Source organism: Suricata suricatta, chromosome 4, assembly GCF_006229205.1.
Source record: "Suricata suricatta isolate VVHF042 chromosome 4, meerkat_22Aug2017_6uvM2_HiC, whole genome shotgun sequence".
In the NCBI taxonomy this organism is placed as follows: Eukaryota; Metazoa; Chordata; class Mammalia; order Carnivora; family Herpestidae; genus Suricata; species Suricata suricatta.
In genome coordinates this window covers 131,460,028-131,481,220 of record NC_043703.1, presented here as the reverse complement: position 1 = coordinate 131,481,220, position 21,193 = coordinate 131,460,028, and the positions used below count along the sequence as shown (strand labels likewise).

At 40.8% G+C, this 21,193-nt stretch overlaps 1 protein-coding gene across 1 annotated transcript in view; it reads left to right on the top strand.

Annotated features, from left to right (window-relative positions):
- The window catches only part of MTA3 (metastasis associated 1 family member 3), a 218,107-nt gene that overhangs the window by 134,411 nt on the left and 62,503 nt on the right, over positions 1-21,193 (top strand). The window contains exons 8-9 of the mRNA XM_029938546.1: positions 10,868-10,970; positions 15,256-15,355. Coding sequence (XP_029794406.1) covers positions 10,868-10,970; positions 15,256-15,355 — 203 coding nt within the window. The remainder of the gene's footprint in view (positions 1-10,867; positions 10,971-15,255; positions 15,356-21,193) is intronic.

Here is a 21,193-nt window from a genome sequence, read left to right as displayed (position 1 = left end):
GGGCCTCCACTTTTTGTTTTTGCCCTCTGATTATTAAAACATACAAGTGCTTCCAGGGGCACCTGGCTGCCTTGCCAGGAGCATCTGATACCTGATCTTGGGGTTGTGAGTTTGAGTCCCATGTTGGGTGTGGAGATTACTAACATAAACTGTTTTGTTTTTGAGAGAGAGGGATAGTGCGAATAGCGGAGGGCCAGAGAGAGGGAGGGTCAGAGGGTCTGAAGTGGGGTCCTCACTGATGACAGTGAGCCTGATGTGGGGCTTGAACTCATGAGTGGTGAGATGATGACCTAAGCTAAAGTTGGACAATTACCCGACTGAGCCACCCAGGCGTCCCAAACTAAATTTTTATAAAAACATACAAGTTCTTCCATATGTTCCTCTCTCTTTACCTTGTCATACTTCTATGAAAATGTATGCAGAAAAGTGAAATCAACAGATACTTAAGACAGAGTTTGAGGATTGTAGTAGACATTAGTGTCAGTAGTGGCGGTGAATAGTGCCAGGCTACAGACATCTGTGTTTTTTTCTTTTAATTTTCTTTTAATGTTTATTTATTTATGAGAGACAGAGAGACAGAGCGTGAGCAGGGGAAGGGCAGAGAGAGAAGGAGACACAGAATCTGAAGCTGGTGTCAGGTTCTGAGCTGTCAGCACAGAGCCCGCCGCAGGGCTCGAACCCACAAACCGTGAGATCTTGACCTGAGCCAAAGTCGGCCGCTTAACTGACTGAGCCACCCAAGCATCCCTTTATGAACTTAATTAAGTACCAGGAAAAGTCAGTCAATAAAGATTAAGCTTGAAGAACAGAATTTTATACCTGCACTCACCTGTGTTTGGAAATGATTTTGAACAGATTGAGAGTAGTGAGTCAGTTTATTATAGGTGGAGAGATTGCATTCATTGACATTCTCATATGTGCAAATCAACTTATCTTCCAGAAGGAATTTTTACGTTTTTAGTCCTTAATGTGTGATCTTGGACTTCTGTCTCTATACCTAACTGTTCACTAAAAATTATTTTATTCAAAAAAATAAAACAACTTGATGTTTAAATCTTACAAACAGTGCTATAATGAGTATACTGAATAATTTTGCACTCTGGATATAACAGGCAAACAAAGTAGAATTGCTGAGTATTAGGGCATGTGTGTTTGAAATCTTCTAGAAAATGCCAAATTGCCTTCCAGGTAGTCATTGGCAGGTGTTTTCCCCCCTTGTTTTAATTAAGGTGTAATTTATTTGTAGTATGTCCTACCCTTTGTAGTGAACAGTTCTGTGGGTTTGGGACAAAAGTCCATATTCCTAGCAAGCTAGTTCAGCAAGTCCATCTGTGCACAGGCCAAAAGCCAGGAAGGTCCCTGGGTCATGTGTCCATAGGGCCCCAGCCAAGTTCTTTGTCCCTCCTCCCTGAACTCCGCTCCCTCCCAGCTTTGAACTGTGCAGATCGGTCTTTCATGTTATCTTTTATACTATTTTTTATTATTTGACTTCAGAAATTTAAAAATCAACACTCAAGCTCTTCATTGGTTCTCCCTTGAGCACAGAGCATCAGGCCTAAAGTGTGGAGAGCCTGGAAGTTGTTGTGTATTGCACATGGAGAGAGAGATGCTGAACCAAATCATGACGTTAGGGTGTTTCATGTAACAGTGGGCAGAAGAATCAGATCTTGGAATCTCACGAGTTCCTGTTTATCCAGAAAACTATTTAAATATAGTATTTACCCCTCAGAGGCATAAAGGCTGGTTAGTGTGATATAATTTGGAAAGCAAATCTACCTAGATTAGAATTTTATTTGTTTGTTTGTTTTTGGGGGGGGGAACATGAGCTGGGAAGAGGGACAGAGGGAGAGAGGGAGGGAGGGAGGGAGGGAGAGAGAGAGAGAGAGAGAGAGAGAGAGAGAAAAGAATCTAAATTAGGCTCCTCTCTCAACACGGAGCCCTGTGTGGGGCTCGATCTTATGACCCTGGAATCATGACCTGAGTTGAAGTCAAGAGTCAGACACTCAACCAACTAAGCCACCCAGGAGCCTCTACCTAGATTAGAATTAAAAAGAATGATTTTGGGAAACAAAATGATTCATAAAGTGCAGTAATTTATTCCACATTTCTCCTCAAACCAGACCTGAAGTTCTGATATGTAAGAGGAATGATTCTTAACAGCTTGTAGCATTTGGAGAGTTGTACCAGTTCTCTGACAAAGGCATACTTTGTATTTAGAAAATGTGACTAAATGTTCATTAGTGTAAAGGATCTTTTATTTGAGTCAAAAATTTTTTTTTGATGTTTATTTATTTTTGAGACAGAGAGAGACAGAGTGCAAGCAAAGGAGGGGCAGAGGGAGAGGGAGACACACAATCCAAAGCAGGTTTCAGGCTCTGAACTGTCAGCACAGAGCCTGATGCGGGACTCGAACCCATGAACTGTGAAATCATGACTTGAGCCGAAGTCAGATGCTTAGCCAACTGAGCCACCCAGCACCCCTTAATAGATTTTTAAAAAATGTTTACATACTTATTGAGAGAGAAGGAGAGAGCACACACATACAAGAGAGAGCAAGTGCGGGGGTCGGGGGAGAATTCCAAGCAGATTCCATGCTTAGCACGGACCCTGACACCAGGCTCCATCCACCTCAGAACTGTGAGATCATTACTTGAGCTGAAATCAAGAGTCAAGTCTTAGGCTTAGCTGAGCCACCCAGGCACCTCTCATCAACAAGTCTTAATTGCCTTTAATATAGTGTTTCTCCTAGTAGTCTTTTGGGTGGATGGTTTATCAACTTTAGGTGACAGAATCCTCTCTCCAGATGAAACACTATACAGTAAGACCTTAAATAAGAAAAGCCTGGTTGTTGTGGATGAGGTGGGAGAGGAGGACCCACGGAATCTCCTGTGATACCCCAGTGACACTCAGGACTGCGAGAATTACACGCTGAAGGCCGCGGTTCGTGCTCCCCTCTTGGAGGCCTGTCTCTTCATCACGTCGTCAGAATCGCCAGATGAGCCACACAGTTAGCAGTGCCGTTGACCAAGTCCCTTTGCAGCACAGCATAACAGTGGGGGCTCCCCTGTATTCTCTTTGCTCCCTCCCATTTTTTAGATTTTAAAATTACTGTAATGCAAATAATAGGAATTGTGGTAGAAAGTGCAAGAAACTGAAAACAAATTGTAGTTCCTTAGACCATCCCACCTTGCCCACTGTTAGGCACTGTCATTATTTTAACATGTTCTCCAGTTTGTTTTATAACTATTATATAGAGATCCATAAAATTGTATTCGATGTTTCATTGTGTGATAGATGAAAGATCCAGGTTTATCTGTCTCTTACTATAGAACAAGTTTCCCTTTATTGTTCTTTAAAATACCCTGTGTGTGTGGCAGTGTGGGGCGGTGTCTCATCTCAGAGATTTTTTTCTTCTGACTGTTGAAGTTTTTATCAGTTTGTCAAATTCTTCCCTCCAGATTTCATTAGAATTCTGATTGAAATTGTAGTAATGTTATCTATTCCTTTGGGAGGTGACTGGTCATTTCATAATACTGAGTCTTTTTGTGGGTCTACACGAGTCTGTTTCTGGGGTTTTTATTCTGTCCCACTAGTCTGTTTGCCTGTTAATGCTTTGATAGCTCTTTTAATTATAGTGACTTTGTACTGTGTGGCTAATATCTAGTGAGGCTAATTCTCCTCTTATTTTTCCAAACGAATTTTATTATCAGCTTGAGTCTTCCTTAACTATGTTTATGAGAGTTTCAGTTAATTTAGGGAGAACAGACTTTTGATGGTTTTGGAAAGTCTTAATTAGAAACAAGGGATGTCTTTTTCTTTGTTCAAGGCTACTTTTGGGTCTTGTGGTTTTGTTTTTCTTTTCTTTTTTTATTTCAAGTTAGTTAACATGTATGGTAAAATTGGTTTCAGATGTAGAATTCAGTGATTCATCACTTACCTTATAACAGTGTTCATCACAAAAAGTGCCCTCTTTAATACCCATCACCATTTAGCCTGTCACCAACCCACTTCCTCCATCAACCCTGTTTCTTCCCTAGAGTTGAGTCTCTTACGGTTCACTTCTCTCTCCCCCTCTCCCTCTCCCCCTTTCCCTGTTACTGTTTTTCTTAATATAGTTTTAGTCATATAGATTCTGTACATTTCTTGTTAAGTTTATTTTTAAGTTTATAATTTGTTAACTATAAGAATTGGTCTTTAACAAAGAAAAACACCATATTTTTCATCATAAATGAAGACGTTATATTGGATTCTTATTTGAGCCTAAAGCATTTAGCGTATTCAGAATGTTTCATTTCACTTGTAATCAGGCAACTAACTAGATGCAAGTTTAAAGAACTTCCTTTTTTGTAATTAATATATTTTCAGGGAGGGGGTATAAGGTGGCAAATAGATATACCAGCAGTTAAACCAGTCTTGTAGGGGCCCCTGGATGACTCAGTTGGTTAAGTGCCGACTTCGGCTCAGGTTACGATCTCACATTTCACGAGTTCGAGCCCCACATGGGGCTCTGTGCTGACAGTTCGGAGTCCAGAGCCTGCTTCCGATTCCATGTCTCCCTCTCTCTCTGCCCCTCTCCTACTCACGCTCTGTCTCTCTCTGTCTGTCCGTCTTTCTCTCTCTCTCAAAAATAAATATTAAAAAAAGAAAAACATGAACATTAGCATCATACACATAGCTAGCACCTGTTTTCAGGGAAATTAAATAGTAGAAAATACCATACTCAACAGATGTTTGGGACTTGCTGCAGTCTCTGTTAACGAACGCTTTTGATACTCCTAAGTGGGTACATTTTGACCAGTGGCCATATTCCAATTTGCATTGGCATGGGACCTAGAACCTGAATCAATGCCCCGAGTAGGTGGCAGCATCAGCACCCTGCCAGAATATGGAACAGGCTTGCTTTGTTTGTGAATGTGTCTTGATGGATTTTAAAATGTTGTTGTGGCATTTGTCTTGCTAGTGAATAAATCTTTTTGTAGTTTCAGAATTTTAAAATTCATTTATGGCTACCCACCATCTAACAAACTCTTGAGCTCTGGAAAGATCAGTATGTAGTTTGCAAAGGAAGATAAAGGCTTCTTTGAAATTTTTAAATCTTTATTGAGTTTGAATAAACCACCTAGAGAATTTTCCATTGAAAAAGATGTCATAACATGGGAAGTTTTGAATTATTATTTCACTGTAATACTGAAATTTTCAATAAAATCGATTTAGATATTAAATTTGTAACTGTAAGAAGTATTATAATAACTTTAGATTAATAAATGAAAATGACAGAGGTTTTGTGGGTTTGGGCAAAACATAGCAATAATATCTTTAGCTGAGATATTATTGGAATATCTGGAAAAATATTTAACCGCTCTAAGTTCCCATTTCCTCCTATTTATTTATTTTTTAATGTTTATTTATTTTAGAGAGAGAGAGACAGAGACCCAGAGCAGGAGTGGGGAGGGGCAGAGAGAGAGAGAGACACAGAAGCCCAGGCGGGCTCCAGGCTCTCAGCTGTCAGTGCAGAGCCCATTGTGGGGCTCAAACTCCGAAACCGTTGAGATCATGATCGGAACTGAAGTTGGATGTCCAACCCACCCTGGCGCCCCCATATCCTCCTCTTTAAAAAGAGAATATTTATGCGCACACATCATAGTGTTGTGATGATCCGATGAAGTAATCCTGGGAAGCATTTAGCAAAGTGCCCGACACTCAGTGTTCACTGCCACAGTTGTTTCTCCCCTGGCCACCACTGTCCCCTGCCATCAGTTAAATAACCCTTGTTGATAATGTGGGCATTTCAAGACGTGTCTGTCTTTGAGAGTTAAAAAATTAAATGAGTATAATCTCTTCTGCTACAATACTTCCTTTTCAACTTGAATTAGTTCAGATGTGATTGATAAATAGGGAAATGGCAATACAGCATGGAAGTTGGGTCAGTTTGTAGGAGACGTTTCTCAGCAGTCAGGGAAGCAAGTATTCTCACAAGTGAGGCCAGTTTAAGAGAAAAAAAAGAAGGAAGTTCTACAAGAAGTGCTTTCCTCTAGGTAAAGGCTGGTTTTGTGGCTTCAAAATCTGTGGCACTTTCCACTATGATAAAACTATATGGCAGAGCTTATGAATTACAGATGAGGGGGGCTCTGAAGATATTTTCTACTATTTAAAAAGAAACCTGCACCCTGTTTTGTTTTTTTACTTTTGTAGAAACTATACAGTGACCTACATCGCATTGGAGGAGGTGTGAGTCCAGGACTTAAGGAGATAAAGAGTCAAGCAACCATTGTTTTTGTTGCAAATGTCAGTAGAGATTTAACTGTGCTAGTATTTTTATTATGGTTATTACTTTTTTTTTAATTCTCTGCTTACCAAGTTTAATAGGTTTTAAAAGTTTTATTTTCCACAAATCCTATTTTTTTTAGTGTGTAATTTTGCAGTACGTGCGGTTCATCCAATGTGGTGGATGTTAACTAACTTCAAAACACCAGCCTATAACAATTAGGTGTAAGCAAGTATTAATTGCAACCATGTAGAACAGTGATTCTCAACCCTGGGGCAGGGGACATAAGACCATGTCCTAGACAGTTTTGGCTGTCGCTGCTGGTAGAGGGAGTGAGGGGTGGGGCTTAGATGCTCACGGCTTCTAGTGACTAGAGGCCAGGGATGCTGCTGATCATCCTGTAACACAGGACAGCCCCCTCCACAAAGAGTTATTCAGGCCTAAGTATCAATAGTGCTGAGGTTGCAACAGAAACTGTGCTCTCAGGGTTCTTGGGAAATAGTTAACACTAAGTGTTATTTTTGCATTAATACTCACATTATTATAGTACTACTTATCGATGGAGGTGCCTGGGTGGCTCAGTTGGTTATGTGTCCAACTTTGTCTCAGGTCATCATCTCTTGGCGCCACTATTAGTGCAGAGCCTGCTTCGAATTCTCTGTCTCTCCCTCTCTCTAAACAAATAAACAAACTTTTAAAAAGTGCTAATTATGAAGTATAAATTGTTGTGTGATCTAGTCTACTTCTATGCTTTTGCTTCTATTTGTGCCAGTATGGCATCATTTAATTTCTAATGCTATATATTATAATCCCATCCAATGTAGTTAATTTTTTTTAAGTTCATTTATTTATTCTGAGAGAGAGAGAGAGAAAGTGTGAGCAGAGGAGGGCAGAGAGAGAAGGAGAGAGAGAATCTCAAGCAGGCTCCATGCTGTCAGCACAGAGCCCAGTGTGGGGCTGGACCTCCCGAACCGTGAGATCCTGACCTGAGCTGAAATCAAGAGTTCAGTGCTTACCTGACTACACCACCTGGGCTCCTCTAGTTAATTCTTCTATTACGCTTTTCACAATAAGATTCTTTGATTTGTGTAGATTAATATTCAAATTATTTTATTGGCCTTCAAAACTAAATTTTGTGAAATTTAGCCTGTTGGTGTACTTGTATAGAAATTATATCCTTAGGATTTTAAATCTTTACTCTTTTGTAAGTTATCTTCTTTGAAAGTTTTGTTGTATGAAAACGTAACTCCAGTTTTGTATCTTAGTGTTTTATCTTTTTGCTGCTATAATAGAAGATACATATTTTTTTTACCTTATATTTTCTTTGGAATGTCACTATATTTTTTATATTCTGTTTTTATTGTGCCTTTCTTATTACTTTTATATATATATGTTTTTTTACGTTTATATATTGTATAGTTGCTTATTTTTGTTATTTTTATCGAAATATAATTGACATAACATTGTATATGTTTGTGTACAGTGTATTGATTTGATGAATTTATATGTTGCAATGTGATTACTATCATAGCTTAACTAACATGGTTATCACATCATATCCTTTCTTCTTTGTTGTGGGAACAATTAATATCTAGTCTCTTATCAACTTTGAAGTTTATAGTATTATTGACTGTAATTACTATGCTGTGCCTTAGATGTCCAGGACTTGCTTTCCTACTAGTTGGCGGTTTGTATCCCTAAACAACATCTTTCCTTTTCAATTTCCTTACAATACAGCCCCGTGTAACCACTATTCCACTCTGGTTTTTATGAGTATTGCTTTTTTAGATCCCACAAATAAATGATACACAGTATTTGTCCCTAGTAACTCATCATTCCTTTGATTCATAATATAAAACATTGGCCAGAACTTTCAGAACAATATTGAATAAAAATGGTGACTAATGGCATCTTTGTGAGTTTCTGAATTTAATATAACACGAGAAGTATAGTCCTCTGATGATTGGTGCAAAGAAAATGAATTGTGTTTAGAACAAAGAACCTTTTTTCCAGGAAAGAACCTTGAGGATGAGTTCCATACAGGTTTAGTTCTTCAGAGTCTTTGAACAATATTATGTACTTTTAGATGATAATTCTAAAGAAGTGCTTTGTCCAGATTTTCTCTTTTCTTTTTCTTTCATCCATATTTTCTAGAAATCTTAAAATTCTAGGTAGCTGGAGGGGTTAGGGATACCACATTTAAAATCATTGCTGTATCTACATTTTTTCAAAATTATGAGGAAGTTTTGAAGCAAAAATAAGGTGCTATATACATTCATGCAGTTAGTTGGTAAATATATTCTTTTAAGAAATCAGAGATTAGGAGGATGTTCATAGGCTAGTGTGGAATGCAATTGGGACTAGACTCATTGCCCGGATCATCATAAGTGGAAGAGTGGAGTGAGATTATTGCAGTGACGAGCGTGAACATGACCAGTAATCTTGGTCCGGACCAAGACCATTCCAAAGATTACTACTAGCTTAGCTGAGCACTTAGATTTGTAGATTCTAAATAGGTTTATTCACGAGTTCTTAAACGTTTTTCCCTGTGGTGAAATGATCACGTTGTGATATAAATGTAATTATTTGGCAAATCCAAAATGGGGAATTCTCATTAGTTTAGAGTGATATGGAACTTTTTTTTTTGTCTCAGAGAGAGAGAGAGAGAGAGAGAGAGAGAAAATCTTAAGCTGGCTACACACTCTGCATGGAATCTGATGCAGGCTCAGTCTCACAACTGTGAGATCATGACCTGAGCCAAAATCAGGAGTTGGACACCTAACTGACTGAGCCACCCAGGCACCCCAAGATATGGAACTTTTTTTTTGATGCTTATTTATTTTTGAGAGAAAAAGAAGGAAAGACAGAATGTGAGTGGGGAAGGGGCAGAGAGACAAACACACACACATACAACCTGAAGCAGACTCTAGGCTCTGAGCTAGAGCCCGATGTGGGGCTTGAAGCCACAAACTGTGGGATCACGACCTGAGCAGAAGTCAATGCTTAACCGACTGAGCCATCCATGTACTCCCATACCATTATTATTTAAGTTTTATTATTTGCAGATTACAGGAAAGTGTAATTGTGTCATTCTACTTTCTCAAATTTCATACAGTTTGCAAATCTTCTGGCTTTTAACTGTGAGCTAATGTTGAATGCCTTGGCTTAGGTTGCTAAGAATTGTAAGAAAAAACAATGAAAATCAAAATCCTTTCAAACACTTTCGATCTAGTACTTGCTCTGCTCTGCTTGTGCTTCTTTCTGTTGGGGGCGGAAATTGGCTCTGTGGTTACCTGCCTTTGAACAGGCTGGGCAAGCCCCACCCTGATGGCAGGCTGCAGGTGGAAAGGCTGGGTCTGCCCCGCCACCCTACCCCACCCCCTTTCTCCTGTTGAACCACTCCTTGCTCCTATACTAGGTCTGAGCACAGTAGGGGCTCCTAGCCGACGTTTGTCAGTTATCAGGGATGTTTAGCTTCAGAGCATATCTGCCAGTGCAAGGCATTCTGCCTCATACCATAAATCAAAAGCTAAACAAAGCCAATACCAGTCCCCAGCTTAAGAAATCCAAAGCTATAAATCTGACTTCCAGTTGCCTCCCAAGTCTCTTTTCCCTTACTATCCTTTATCTTGACATTGAGTCCCACCTGACAGATCTATTTCCTTGTGAGAGATTCCTAAAATAAAGAAAGCATCTTGCATTATTGTCAGTCTTTCCCTCAGCCCTGCTAGCATTCCTGCTTTCTGTTAATGCCAACACTACGCTTGCAGTTCTCAAGACTTGAAATTGACCTGCTACATACATCTCTCTTTACTCTCTACCGTATTTTGTCTTCATCAGGTATCTCTGTAAAGCAAAGCACATACCATTGCTAAGTGTAAGATATGAAGTTTGGTTCTGGTCTTGCCACTCTCCTACTTAAAAGGCTGGTGCTTCTCTTTACCTCGAAGTAAAATCTCTGTAGAATCTTCAATAATATGTTCATAATCTCTTCTCTTAGTTATCCACTCTCATCTCCTTTAATGTGCTTGTGACAAAATGAGCTGGTTTTCTCTCTGTCACATCTTAAAGCCGCATAACTGTTCATATTCTTATTTCTGACTTAAGTCCTCCCCACTCTGTGCAATCAGACCCTTCAGTTCTTCGCAGAAATACCTTGCCCTTTATGACCTCATTCCCTTGCTCGTCTCAAGTGATTTCTCTAATTGTTGGAATCTTACAGCCATTTCTCTATGTCCCTTATGACGTCTGTTTCTTTTTGTTTGTATCGTAGTGACTTATGGGTTAGTTTTACCAGTGAGAGTGTGTCGTGGCAGAATTGGTGTTTGTTTGGTCTTTATGTCCCTCAGCATGAGGCTTACTGCCTCCCACATGCAGGCACTCAAGAAATACATGTTACTGACTAAATGAAGTTCTCATATGGTTGGTTTGGTTGTAGTGTGATCGGTGTTCACTTTACAAGATGTCCATCTGCTGAAAGAATGTACCAGAATCACACATATTCGCCTTACATTTTGAATGCTCTGGTGCCCACGGTCATCAGCTGAATGTGACAGTTGCCTTGTTAAGTAACAAGACTCCATTTCTTTTGTTCTTGGACAGGAGAATCAGATGAGAGGGAACAGTCCAAACTGGAAGTTAAAGTTTGGGATCCAAATAGCCCGCTTACAGATCGACAGATTGACCAGTTTTTAGTTGTAGCACGGTAAGTATGGCACTGTGGAGTTGAGAAATTTCTGGATTGGTTTTGTTTTTTTTTTTTTTACATTTTTCTTTTTTTTCATGTTCATTTTACTTGATACTGTGTGCATACAAGCGGGAGAGGGGCAGACAGAGGAGAGGCAGTGAGAGGGAAAGAGAGAATCCCAAGCAGGGTCAGCACAGAGCCCCATGCGAGGCTCATACTAACGAACTGTGAGATCATGACCTGAGCTGAAATCAAGAGTTGGGCACTTAACCAACTGAGCCATCCAGGAGACCCAAGAAATTTCTTCCTATAAGAATTTATAGGTGTATGTATGTTCCTTTCTTTGTAGTCTACCTTTTCCTTTGGTTGTGTTCTTTTTCTAGTTAAGTAAGAAGGCCGAAATATGTTTCACACCACTTCCTAAATAGGATTCATCATTAGTTTTTGTTTGAAAATATATTTATTAATTTACTGATTAAGAAGATAATAATTTCGAGGTGCCTGGGTGGCTCAGTCACTGGAGCGTCCGGCTTCGGCTCAGGTCATGATCTCGTGGTTCATGGGTTCGGGCCCCGCATCATGCTCTGTGCTGACAGCTAGCTCAGAGCCTGGAGCCTGTCTTCAGATTCTATGTCTCCCTCTCTCTCTGACCCTCCCCTGCTCACACTGTGTGTGTGTGTCTCTCTCTCAAAAATAAGTAAAACGTTAAAAAAAATTTTTTTAAGAATATCTTCTTATAAAACTTTGCACACTACAGAACAGTATGAAGATGAAATTCACCACCAGAACTCCCATATCTTTAATTAAAGCAGTTAGCTCTTTTTCTCTAGATGGAGAATATCCAGGTGTGCGTAATAATGTGCACCTTGCATTCCTCTTGCTGTACCCACGTGCGAGGAGGGCCTTTTGCTGAGCAGATGGCTTTCCTTGAGTGTTAAGCCTGGCTGCCCAACTGGCTTTCTCTCCTCCGCTCGGCCCACCACACCCTTTGAGAAAATGAATGGGACAAAAACTTATTTTTATTTTTTCAGTTATAAAAGTAAATGATACTCATGGTGGAGTTACTGCAAAGCAGCAAGTAAGTGAGATTATCATAGCATTGTAAATAGTGGGAAAATTGAAAAAAAACCCCACCTAAGTACATAAGCAAGCACTTGATTAGTGAATTGAAGTATATTCACTAACGGAATATTACTTTACAGTAATGAAAATGAATGAATTGAAGGGATTTGTAGCAAAGAGATAAATCTCAAAAATAATTTTGGGTGAGGATACACACAGTATGATCACTTATAAAAGTTGTACTGTGTACACACGATGTCTTTGTTAATGGGCATATAGATGAATGTGGATCATGTGTATGTATAGGATCTGGGGATGTGTATAGGAGACTCTTAACAAAATTTCTAATATTTATTTCCTTAAAAAATGAACCAGGCCTGGCAAAATATTAGAATCAAGTAGATACAGACATGACTACCAGGGTCTTCACTATGTTCTCGAATTATCCGTTCAACGGTTTTCGTGATGCAAAGGATAAAAGGGTCTCTCTCAGCCCACCCCGACATGACAGCACTGCTCATGGTGCCTGTCCCCATGGAAGTCACACATCATGTTGGCAGCCAGGTGTTGGGACTCCAGCGCCCATACACTGGTGACTAGGTAGGGACCTGATGTATGTTGTTGGGGAAACCAGTCAGGAGACAGAGGGGACTGCAGATCTGAGAGTGGAAATGAATCACTGTCGCCCAGATCTGGGATTATTTAGTAGACATCGCAGTGTCAAATTTGATTTTCTTTGTTTCTTTTCCTTTTTCCTTGAAACCAGCAGGAGAGACCGAGATGCACCAGGTGCCTTTTTCTTTTTTTGAGAGAGAGAGAGAGAGAACATGAGAGGGGCAGAGGGAGAGAGAGAATCTTTAGTATTTGTCTTTTTTTTTTTTTTTAAACACTCATTCATTTTTGAGAGAGACAGAGAGCGAGGGAGACCCAGAATCTGAAGCCAGGCTCCAGGCTCTGAGCTGTCACACAGAGCCCAATGTGGGGCTCAATCCCAGGACTCTGAGATCATGATCTGAGCTGAAACCAAGAGTTGGATGCTCAACCAGCTGAGCCTTCCAGGTACCCCCTCAATTTCTGTTTTTTTAAAAAAAATCTAAACACAAATGAAGACCATAATCCAATACCATTGCACATCCCATTGGAATGGTCAACATTTAAAAGACAGTGAAGTGCCAAGCGTTGGTAAAGAGTTAGAGCAGCCAGCACTCTCCTTTCACGCTGGTGAGAGTAAAGTTGCTATAACCACTTTGCTCTCTGACACCCACATCCTTTGAGTGTCACTCCTGAATGTGTACTCAGCAGGAGTGCATACATACACCTGTGCACCAGAAGATGCATCTACAAATGGCATTCATGACACTATCCAGAGTAGTCCCACACTGGACATGGATGTCCATCAGCAATAGAGTGGGAGGGCATCACACAAAGGAATGCTCCATAGCAAAGAAAATGAGTGAACATGTCTCTAACAGTAGCGCGGGGGAGTCCACAGACATCATTTTGAACAGAAGAAGCCGCATGAGAAGAGAGTACATTGTGTGTGCTTCTGTTAAGTTCTCAAATGAGCAAAATGAACCCATGATGTTAGAATCCATGATGGTGGTTCTCTTTGGGGAAGAAGGAGAAGGAACAGATTGGGAAGGAGTAGGAGTCTTCTGGGGTGCTGTTGCTGTTTCCTGTCCTGGGCGTTAGTGACATGGGGGGTTCTGGGGTGCTGTTGCTGTTTCCTGTCCTGGGCGTTAGTGACATCGGGGTTCTGGGTGGTGTTGCTGTTTCCTGTCCTGGGTGTTAGTGACATCGGGGTTCTGGGGTGTTGTTGCTGCATAGTTGTACAGGGTGTGCTTTTGTGGGCGTGCAGTTTATGTTCATCAGAACATTAAAAAAATTTATTCCTCATGCTTACAGTACAATAAGGGGAGAGAAGAAATTAAAATTAAATAAAATACAACAAGCAACAGGTCTTAATGTTCATTTCATGCTTTATTTATGGGAAGGCCTTCTAAATCATTACGTGAAAAAAAAAGTGTTGTGGCAATTGTTCACTGTTTTTTAAGTGGAAATCTGTTATAGCCTGAGCCCTTATGGGAAGAGGTTGCTACAATTGATGATACCTCATTTCAAGGGGAAAATGTTATTGGGATATACAGTTTAGGCTAAAAGAAGTGGTCACAACATGTTTTACAGTAATAGTCAAACTCTGCAGCTCATTTACTTCTCACTTTTTGAGCACAATTGAATACCAAGTTGTTTTTTCCACATTATTTCATAGTAGACCTTTGCCGTCTTTATAGTACACACATCACTTTTTCTCAGTTTCATTATAATGACCCATATATAGTTAATTTTTTTTAATGTTTTTTATTTATTTTTGAGAGCCCAAGCAGGGGAGGGGCAGAGAGAGGGGGAGACACGGAATCTGAAGCAGGCTCCAGGCTCTGAGCTGTCAGCACCAAGCCTGATGTGGGGCTTGAACCCACGAACCATGAGATCATGACCTGAGCTGAAGTTGGATGCTTAACCTACTGAGACACCCAGGCGCCCCTATAATGACCCATATATGGTTAATTCGCTTGTTAGTGCTTAAATCATAAAGAAAATTCTTTTCATTTGATATTTGATTCTCAGACATCCAAGAACTTGTTTGACTGTTTTCTTCTCCATTGCACATTCCCACTGACAGCAATATTTGTTACTTACCTGTGTAAATTTACCTGTTTCCCTGTGTGAAGAAAAGCGTTGACCCAGCTGAGCCCCAACCATAAAGAGCATGGGAAATAATTCCCCGCTGCCTGTCTAGGGGATTACCTCCTCTCTTGGAGGCCGATACACTTAAGAATGACGACTTTCTGAGACTGCTAGACACAGAAGAGGTCGGTTCCTTCCGTCGCTGTGCTGTCCCCCCTCTCTTAGGTCCCTGAGGCTGATTGCCGAAAGCAGTCCGCTCCGAGAGAGCCTCCATAAATGACCACACCAAGAGCAAAAGCCCCGCCCTGAAAATGAACTGCAGCGGAGACTTGCTGGGCTCTTCTCGGCCACCACTCTTCTCTACACAGGAGGAAGCCAGGCATCCCGCCCCGGGCGCACTGCAGACCAGCCTGAGCCTCCCACCCAGACCTCCGCTCGCAGCCCCTGCGTCCTTAGCGCGGACTTCTACCATTTTCATGCACAACCCAAAGGTGTTTTTTTAAGTATAAACTAACGGGGCCTAAATTTTCCTTCTTTGTCTTTGTGGATTATTCAGTGCCGTTGGGACATTCGCCCGAGCCCTTGATTGCAGCAGCTCCGTGCGGCAGCCTAGTTTGCATATGAGCGCAGCTGCGGCTTCTAGAGACATCACCCTGGTAAGATGCGTCTTGAGACTTTGGGGCTCTTGTTTCCTCTGCTACTTTAATTTTAAAGCCAGTACAGGAGTGTTACGGAGGGGAGAGTTTTCTGGCTCTTAGCCCTGCCGACTGTGGGGTTGGTTTGGCTTGGCTGATTGGTTAACTGGGGGTAGGGTGTCTCACCCTAAGTCACCGCTTGTGTTTGTGAGCTGAGACAAATGAGGACTGCTGATGGAGGAGGTATGAAACAGTAAAAAATATTCTGGGGGAAACAACATTCTGACCCATCTCTTTTCACTTTTATGCTTTTTTCCCCCTCATATTCTATCTATGTACTTAAATCGTTGTATGCCATTTATATAATGCTTTACACTTTTTTGTTTTAATGTGAGAAGGAACTCTTTTGTCTTTAAATGTTTATTTTTGAGAAAAAGTGTGAGCGGGGGAGGGGCAGAAAGAGAAGGGGACAGAAGACCAAAACAGGCTCTGTGCTACAGCAGGGAGCCTACTGTGGGGCTCAGATCCATGAACCACGTGAGATGGTGACCTGAACCTGAGTCAGATGCTTAACCGATGGAGCTACCCAAGTGCCCAATGCTTTACAGCTTTTTTTAAGTGGATGTGACCACCGCTTGAAACTGTTGGCTATAGGAGTTACTCTGTCATTATTCAATATCAATATTTAAAGTTTCTGTGGAATATTCACTAGAAAGAGGTTCTGTTTGTGTACATGATTTCATTGCATTACGGTTGCTTCTTCCGAGACTATTTCCTTTTTTCTCTTCGTGAACAGTGCAACTTGCCATGTTCAGTTTATGCCACTAACGCCTGCTATGGCCAGGCATCGCGCTTGGCGCTTGGCTGCTTTCTCAGCATTGTCCAGCAAAGTAGACCTGCAGATTGTTTTTGTTTTTAAGTTTATTTATTTTGAGAGAGAGAGAGAGAGAGTGAGCAAGCAGGCGAGCAGTAGAGAGAGGGGGAGAAAGAGAATCCCAACCAGGTTCCACACTGTCAGTGCAGAGCCCAACACGGGGCTTGATCTCAAGAACTGAGATCATGACCTGAACCACAACGAAGAGTAGTGCACTTAACTGACTGAGCTGCCCCGGTGCCCCAGGGTTTTGCTGATTCAAGTTACTTTTCTGTATGATTGCCACAGCCCTTTGAGACAAGCATGGTAATATGCTCATTTTATAATGAGAAAACTGAGTTTTGGCGAGATTATTTGACCAATACCTATTACAGATAGTAAAAGTTCCATGTTTTTTTTTCCACAATACCACAGCACTTCACAGCCAGTTTATTATGAAGTAATGTAGATCTTCTTGCTGTTGCAGCTATTTATTTAATGCTGGATAAACCATAACTCATGACACCGTGCTATCCATCCTGCCTCTTCTGGATACTAATTTCTTGGCATTTTCTTCAAAATCATTACTGTGGGGCTGCTTGTGTGTGGCTTAGTCAGTTAAGTGTCCGACTCTTGTTTTCAGCTCAGGTCTCACTCTCTCTCTCTCTCTCACTCTCTCTCTCTCTCACTGCCTCTCAAAATAAACTAAAAAAAGGGGTGCGGGTGGCTCAATTGGTTAAGTGCCTGACTGCAGCTCAGGTCATCATCTCGTAGTCCATGAGTTCAAGCCCCACACTGGGTTCTATGCTGACAGCTCAGAGCCTGGAGCTCGCTTTGGAGTCTGTGTCTCCCTCTCTGCCCTTCCCCCGCTCAGACTCTGTCTCTCAAAAAATGAATAAATGTTAAAAATAAATAAATAAACTAAAAGGAAAATTCAGTGCCGTGCTCTGTTGATGATGACTGTAAATGCAATCTTGCCCAGAGTATGCAGAAAAATGTGGGCAATAATTTTGTTTTTCTGTTAAATTTATCAGAGTTTTATAGTTGTAACCTTAAAGAAATACACTTTCCAATCGTGTCTTCCTTTTTCCTCTTCAAGCCATAATCACCAACAAGTGAAATGCATCAAAAAGTCCTGAAAATTCTCCCCCCAAAATAGATCCAAAATCTGACCACTCTTCTCTGTCTCTGGTTCTTCTCTGCTAATCCACACCTTGGTCCTTATGATACCGGCACTCATGGCAGGTTTCCGCAAGTCCCCTCCTAAAAGTCCCAATGTCGTTTTCTGATGGGATGGAATGGAAGACAGTGAGAGGTTCTACTACTGTCTCATTATGTTGCCGTTTGAGATGCTTTCCACTAAACACCGCAGGAATGTAACAACTCCTACTGGATTGTACATCAAGTTCGTTTCTTCCAGAGCTTTCTTATACTATAGATAATGGTGAAAGCATGAACACTCTGTAGCCATCAGGGAGCTCCTCTGTTTATGCTTTCTTAGAGACTAGAATGCTGTTTGTAGAAGCAAAGTCTGTTCTCTATTGGTACATTAATGTTTTATATAAAAGTTTAGGGGTTTCAAAATAGGTTTATATTTTGGTTGTTTAGAAGTTGTACTTTACCGAAGGAGGAAGAGTACAAGCGTCACCTTTGTAAAAACCTTCAGAATCCTGTCAACAGATAATTTATGTGAACCAAAATTATATGGAATCTAATCACATTAAAGATTTTCCCCCAATTATAAAATTAATATATGCTTATTAGTGAAAAATTGCAAATTTTAGCACAGCAGCAGGCAAAAAAAAAGTCTTATTACCCAGAGTAAAATATTCTTACATTTTGTAATATTTCCTTCCAGCCACTTTTCATGTATTATAAACAGTAATACCAGCAAATTACAGGATAGAACAGAGGGTAATGTAATAAAATTCCATATAATGCCACCTAAGACAAATGTTAGTATTTTAGTTCTTTGGATTAAAGAAATCTCAACAATTGTAATTTTGAGTCCCTAATATGGTCTCCCTAGTCCAGTTCTGCATCCTCTGTACCTCCGACGCCCATCACCCTTCCTGCCTGTGAAGCGGCAGCTGCTCTGATAGATTTGCTGTGTCTCTAGTTTTTCTAGTTCCACTATGTATTTGTGTGTCTGAAAAGAACATAAGGATTGTTCTGCACGTGTTTCAGTTTACTCTGTGACATTTTGCTATTTGCCTATTGCTGATATCTAGCCATGTTAATGAGCACATACCCGGTTCACTCACTTTATCCACTGGGTAGTATTTGTCGTGCTCCTTCATGGAATACTGCGCCACATTATTTATGTATTCTCTTACTGATGAACATCTGGACTCCTGCAAAAGCATTTTTCATTTGCTACTACCCATAATGCTGCATTGAAAATCCCTACACATATCCTTTGTGAGCATGTATGTGAGCTCTCTGGCAGAACTAGAATTGGAATACTGATTCATAGTGATTCATAGGGCAGTGCTCACTTTGAATTTGACCAAACACAGACAAATTTATTCTACACAGGCAGAAATATATATATGTATTTATTTTTTTTAATGTTCATTGTGTGAGAGAGTGTGTGTGTATGCACACTAGCATGTGATGGAGAGGGGCAGAGAGAAGGGGAGAGAGAGAATCCTAAGCAGACTCTGCCCTCTTAGGGCAAGAACCCTTTGGGGGGCTTGATCTCATTAACCATTAGATTATGACCTGAGCTGAAATAACGGTTGGACACGTAACCACCTGAGCCACTCAGGCGCCCTGGTAGAAGTTTATAATCCCACAAGCAGTCACTGAGTGTTTTCCTGTCCTCATCCGTTTTCTTATATTGGCTTCAACATTGTGTATTTTCAGACTAAAGTTTTTACTAACCTCATGCTTCCCTCATTTTAATTTGCATTTTTTACTTAGTAAGGTTAAGCAGGTTTTCATGTTTATTGACTCTTCAGGATTTTTCTTCTCTGTATTTTAGATTCATATCCTTTGTCCATTCTTCACTGTGTCATTATTTTTTTCTAATAGTTTAAAAATAGTATTCATATTCATGACTATAAATATATCTGGACTTTATTTTTGAAACTTGAATGAGATATAGGAATCTAATTCTTTTTTCCATATGAAAGATAACCATTCTAGTACCTTTTATTGAGTTTGTTGTCCTCATGATTTTATAATCCTTCCTTTCCTTCTTTCAAGGTTTTAGATATGCCTAGGCCTGCTACTAGATTTGTAATCTATTCTTCTCTGTTTTGTTGATTTGTCCCTGCACAAGCACCACATTATACAAAAGCTGATTAAGTCCCACATGAACCTTCTTTTTTATTTTTATTATTGTTATTGTTATTATTTAATGTTTATTCTTGAGAAAGAGGGGGGGCATAAGTCGGGAGAGGTGCAGAGAGACAGGGAGACAGAATCTGAAGCAGGCTCCAAGCTGTCAGCACAGAGCCCACTGTGGGGCTTGAACTCACGAATCACGAGATCATGACCTGACCCAAAGTCAGACACTTAACTACCTGCGCCACACAGGCACCCCTACGTGAACTTTCTTTTTACAACATGGTGGAAGTCACTTAAATCAGAGTTTTGTACTTTGCCTCCCCCCACCACATTTCTCCTAACAATATAAAATACTTTTTTGTTGTTTTTTTGTTTGTTTGTTTTTATGTCTTTATTTTATTTTGAGAGAGAGAGAATGAGCATGGCAGGGGCAGAGAGAGGGAAAGACACAGAATCTGAAGCAGGCTCCAGGCTCTGAGCTGTCAGCACAGAGCCCAACATAGGGCTCGAACCCACAGACTGAGATGATGACCTGAGCGGAAGTTGGTCACTTAACCCACTGAACCACCCCCATGCCTTTAAAATACGTGTTTATATCATCATGAGAATCTGGAAAGTATCTGGAAAGTTGTTTGTTTTTTAAATGTGGTGTGATTGTGCCTTGTATAGGTATACTGTTACTTACATCAGCCGGTCTCTTGTGGTTGAACCCTGATCTTATGAGATAATGCTTCCCAGATTATAACTGGGGATGCTCCCCCTCTTGCAGTGCAGCAGATTCCCTCTACCCTGTGTGAGGAGGGACAAGGGAAAGCCTGCTCCTGAGATGGTACAGAGCTCAGTGACAGGCTGATTTGCCTGAAGATAGGTGTGAACCAGCGAAGAGCAGAGATGTGGGCTTTTGGTTCCTGCTGCAGCAACTCTCTGCTTCCCACTGGTGGTGACTGGTGGAACAGCGGGTGATTTCTTTTGGAAGAGGGCAGTCTTTATTTTATTTTAAATGTTTATTTATTTATCTTTGAAGGACTAAGCACCAGCGGGGGAGGAGCAGAGAGAGAAAGAAGGAGACATAGAACCCGAAGCAGGCTTCAGGCTCTGAGCTGTCGGCACAGAGCCTGACGTGGGACTCAAACTCCTGAGCTGTGAGATCATGACCTGAGCCAAAGTCAGAAACTTAACCAACTGAGCCACCTAGGTGCTTCCTGAGAGGGCAGGGTTTTTAAAGATTCAGTATTTGTTTGTGAGGGCGATTTCTAAAAGAAGCATTTTAAAGAAAACACAACCTATGCACCTTAATTAGTTTAAACATCATTTTGTGTTTATCTTTTGCAGCACTTGTCTACCGGTGCCTTCTGGGCCGGTGCTTTCACACCCCACAAGTGTTTGCATTGCTTCTGTTTTGTTTCCTTTAGTATTCAGCACTTGGGAAGCCACTTTGTGTTCTATCTGCCATCTTAAATTGTTTACTACTATCATGTTGGGGTTTTTTCTTTTTTTTTTTTTTTTTTAGAGAGAGTATGAGCGTGGGAGTTGGGGAGAGGGGTAGAGGGAGGGAGAGAATATTAAGCAGGCTCTGTGCTTAGCATGGAGCCTGATGCAACGTGGGGCTTGATCCCACAACCCTGGGATCATGACCTGAGCTGAAATTCAGAGTCCATGCCTAACCGACTGAGCCACCCAAGTGCACCAGAAATTGTTACTTTTTAAAGCAG